This window comes from Vigna unguiculata, chromosome 4 (genome assembly GCF_037176805.1).
Source record: "Vigna unguiculata cultivar grain cowpea cultivar isolate G323 ecotype 2 chromosome 4, ASM3717680v1, whole genome shotgun sequence".
NCBI classification, from domain to species: domain Eukaryota; kingdom Viridiplantae; phylum Streptophyta; class Magnoliopsida; order Fabales; family Fabaceae; genus Vigna; species Vigna unguiculata.
Window position 1 is genome coordinate 16,594,669 of NC_140795.1, and position 3,743 is coordinate 16,598,411.

General features: G+C 36.4%; 1 protein-coding gene across 1 annotated transcript; it reads right to left on the bottom strand.

Moving 5' to 3' along the window:
* Nucleotides 1-1,083: 1,083 nt before the first annotated feature.
* Nucleotides 1,084-3,260, bottom strand: LOC114180315 (uncharacterized). The gene is made up of 2 exons (XM_028066611.2): nt 2,831-3,260; nt 1,084-1,784 (listed from the first exon to the last, which is right to left on the bottom strand). Exons 1-2 carry the CDS (start codon nt 3,165-3,167, stop codon nt 1,249-1,251), a joined length of 873 nt encoding a protein of 290 aa, XP_027922412.1. The 5' UTR covers nt 3,168-3,260; the 3' UTR covers nt 1,084-1,248.
* Nucleotides 3,261-3,743: the final 483 nt, after the last annotated feature.

A 3,743-nucleotide genomic window follows, 5' to 3' on the forward strand; every position in this document is an offset into this window, starting at 1 on the left:
ATAATTTAATTTAAAGGTTGAAACGAGAATATAACAGATAATTAAAATCCCACGACTACTACCTTCTTAAAAACTCTTAATTTGTTCCTACTATAATGAAAAAACATTTAACTCCCATTCTTAGGTTCACAACTAAAAATCTTTAGTCAACCAATATAATTTGTAATATGTACAATGTTAGAATATTAAATAACAACTAAGGTTTTCTGTATGACATTTTGAATTAATCTAAATTTTCTACAGTTAGTGTGTATATATATATATATATATATATATATATATATATATATATATATATATATATATATATATATATATATATATATTAAATTACATATAAACATTACTACTTAAATTTTCTCACCAGTAATAACTTCAAAAATTATTTTAATGAATATTTTTATTTGAATCTTTTAGATTGATTTTGATAATATGTATTAATTAGTAATAATATAAATTAAAATATATTGGAGCCGCCAATTGATTGGCACAAATGTACCTCTTTAATGGAAATCCTTAATTAAATCTATTACAGTTAAAAACGTTAACGCACGATCAGAAATATTCTTGAATTTTTATTGAATTAAATAACATTCCGAAAGAATAAATTAAAAGAAAAAGTATTACTTTTCAGATCTGCATATTATATTTTTAAAACTCCAATATTATAACATAGATATTGTGAAGGGGAGGTTCCAAAGAATACAATAAAATTATGAAGGGAAAACAGATTTAGAAAAACAAATCACAAATATTTATATGAAGAATATCTTTTATTAATAATGATTTTCTAATATATTTAGATTTTCAATATCTCTATTATTTTTACCTAATATACTGTATTTAAAAGTGTCCATAGTTAATGAGTAAGAATGTCAAAACCAGCAAGTTAATACAATAGAGTAGATGGACTGACCCAATTGATATCCAATTGCATCCTAATCCAAGAAAGATCAACCATTTACTTTCAAATGGAATAAAGTGTAGAAAGAAAATTGATATACCATAGCATCCTAAGCTAGGAAAGATCAACCATTTTTACTTTCAAAATGAAACAATGTAGAAGGGTATGGCGAAACCTGATAATCAAAAACTAGCTTAAGATCTTAAGGGTATAATTTTAAATAGTAAATCATCACAAATGAAAAAAGTACAATTACATGACTTGGACTACAAAAATTTTGACCACAAAAATAGAAGGACCTTCAGAACACCATTTATAAGAGAAGGGGCAAAAGCACTAAACATCTAGTTTGCCCTAGGGGTTGCCCATTCAACTCTAAGTATGAGATTATCGTAACCATACCCATTAAGTTTGTTGATAGCTCTCTGTGCATCTTCCCTGTTCACAAAGTTAACAAAGCCAAAACCCCTGCTCATGCTAGTCTTCTGATCAATGGCAACATAAACTCTGCTTACAGGACCAAAAGGACGGAACAGCTCCAGCAAATCTGGTTCTCTTGTGTCTTCAGAGAGATTGGTTACCCTCACAGAGTTCTCATCATTCCTTCGCCGCATATCAGATCCACTACTCCTCTCAGCCCCAGCCCTCATACCAGGAGGCACGTAGGCTCCCTTGGTTGCGCCACCTGTTGCCGCTGCAGCATCTAATGTTGCAGGCTTATCCACGAATCCCTCAGATGGCGGGGCCAGATCCTTGTATGGACACCTTGAGGTCCAGTGATCACCCTTCTTCCCACAAGTCCTACACACCATCAGAACAGCACCTTTCTGGAATTGAGCCAAGGGGTCTCCACCACTCTTCGGCTCCTCCGTTTTGGACCCTGTTAACAATCACACAAACACAGTAATTAAACACTGATGATAGATTAATCTTATTATCCTCCTCTATAACAATCATGTATCTAGATACCTATACTAATCACACTGACCTCAAGTTCACGTCTTCACTCTCATGCACAACCACAGGTTTTTCAAAACCCAGTAATTTAGAGCCCTTTAAATTCTTTTCTCACATTGCTTTCTTTTTTTATCACTATTTCCCTAAACTTTTTTACAGTTTTCAGCAATCAATTCCTCATCCAAAATCTACTGGGTTTTGAAATTTGTTCAAGCTATTAGTGTTTCGAAATGAAAAAGAAAAAACAGAATCTACTGAGAGAGATTTTCTTTTCTTGTGTAGTTTTCATGATGTTCAACCACTCCCACACCCAACCTCTCTAAAATAAAGTGTGCAAATGTCGTTATCGGAAAATCAAATTGAAAGTCCAAAAAACCATGCTATAAATAGTGCCACATCATGATTTGTTTCAATTGTGATGGTCATCCAGAATTGTGAACAGAAAGAGGTGATTCAGTGTATGTAATGATCATAAGTCCTTAGGAGAACCACACCCCAAAACTAGCTATTAGAGTGGGAGAGCCTAAGTCTTTATAAGGACTCCCCTTTGAGGTGACCTTCCAATGTGGGACTCATTACATTACCACCCCTTCAAAAGCCGACGTCCCGGCGGCTCTCACCACCACGACGGGCCTCACCACCACGACGGGCATTTAGCCCCGGCGGGTCTACAACCACTGGTTGGCCGGCTCTCAATGAAAGCACCATTTGTAATGAACATAAGTCATTGGGAGAACCACACCCCAAAAGCTAGTTATTAGTGTGGGAGAGCCTAAGTCCTTATAAGGACTCCCCTTTGAGGTGACCTTCCCAATGTGGGACTCATTACAGTGTAATTGCAGTTTATGCATTTTCTCCAATAGCTTATTAGCATTCAGCACGGACATTACCACAGTGCAATTAAGAAAGAAAACAGAGAAATTGTAATGAAAACGGTAATAAAAGGTAGATTCTGCGGAGAGGTGTTACCAAGAGGCTTGGGGCGTTCGAGGAGGATCTCTTCGGTGGATACCATGGTGAGGCGGCTGCCGACGTCTTCGTGGACGGCGTCACCGAACTTGGGCCAGGAGCGGCGCTCGACAGCGCGTTTGCTGAGACGCGCGTTGGCGAGTTTACGGGTGCGCGTGGTGGTTGTGATCTTCACCTTGTTGCCGTCCTCGTCGAACTTGTATTCGATGACCTTCTTTATGCCGTTGTCGTCGGGCCCTATGACCTGTCGCGGCGGGAGGAGGAAGTCCAGATCCTCGCCATCGTCCTCCTCCAGCTCGCCCCACCGCAGCTTCGTCGGTTCCCCTTGATGCGCCATCGCTGTAATCCTTCTTTCTTCTCTTAGATTAACTTCTTTGTCGTTCCCGACCACACCTAGAGAAGGATAGAACCACCCAATTGTAAAATGAAAACTTGTTCTTAGGTTTGTTCTGTTCACTTATCAAGTGATTGGGTCATGGGCTCTCAAATAAGGCCCATATTTCTAATTAAATAAGCCCAAAGGCTTTCCATCACGGATATTCTATAATAGCTTGTGTTTGCTTTTTTAATTATAAAATTATTATTATTATTATCACTTATACGGATTTTCTCTTTTGGTATATTTTAATAAAAATAATTATCTCCAAAAAAATATTGTTTGTAATAAAATTGTAAAAATTATTTAATTTTTTTACCATAAAAAAAAAGAACAACGTATGCATGCATGTGTTTTCACTTGTAAATTACTAATGATATATGTAAAATTTGTATCCCTCTTCTCTTATTATTCTATGTTCTATCTCCCTTTCAGTTTCTCTAATTTTTTGTTTCCTCTTCTCACTTGGCGCAATAGCATCTTAAGAGAGAAATATTCTCTCCCTTTCAACTTTCTTTCCAACCGTCTTTGTGCAGT

What these genes read in the sequence shown, in the direction of transcription:
- LOC114180315 (XM_028066611.2), bottom strand. Translation starts at nt 3,167, where the DNA reads ATGGCGCATCAAGGGGAACCGACGAAGCTGCGGTGGGGCGAGCTGGAG. An exon ending in CGAACGCCCCAAGCCTCTTG is followed by an intron (nt 1,785 to 2,830) that starts GTAACACCTCTC and finishes GATTGTTAACAG; the next exon opens with GGTCCAAAACGGAGGAGCCG.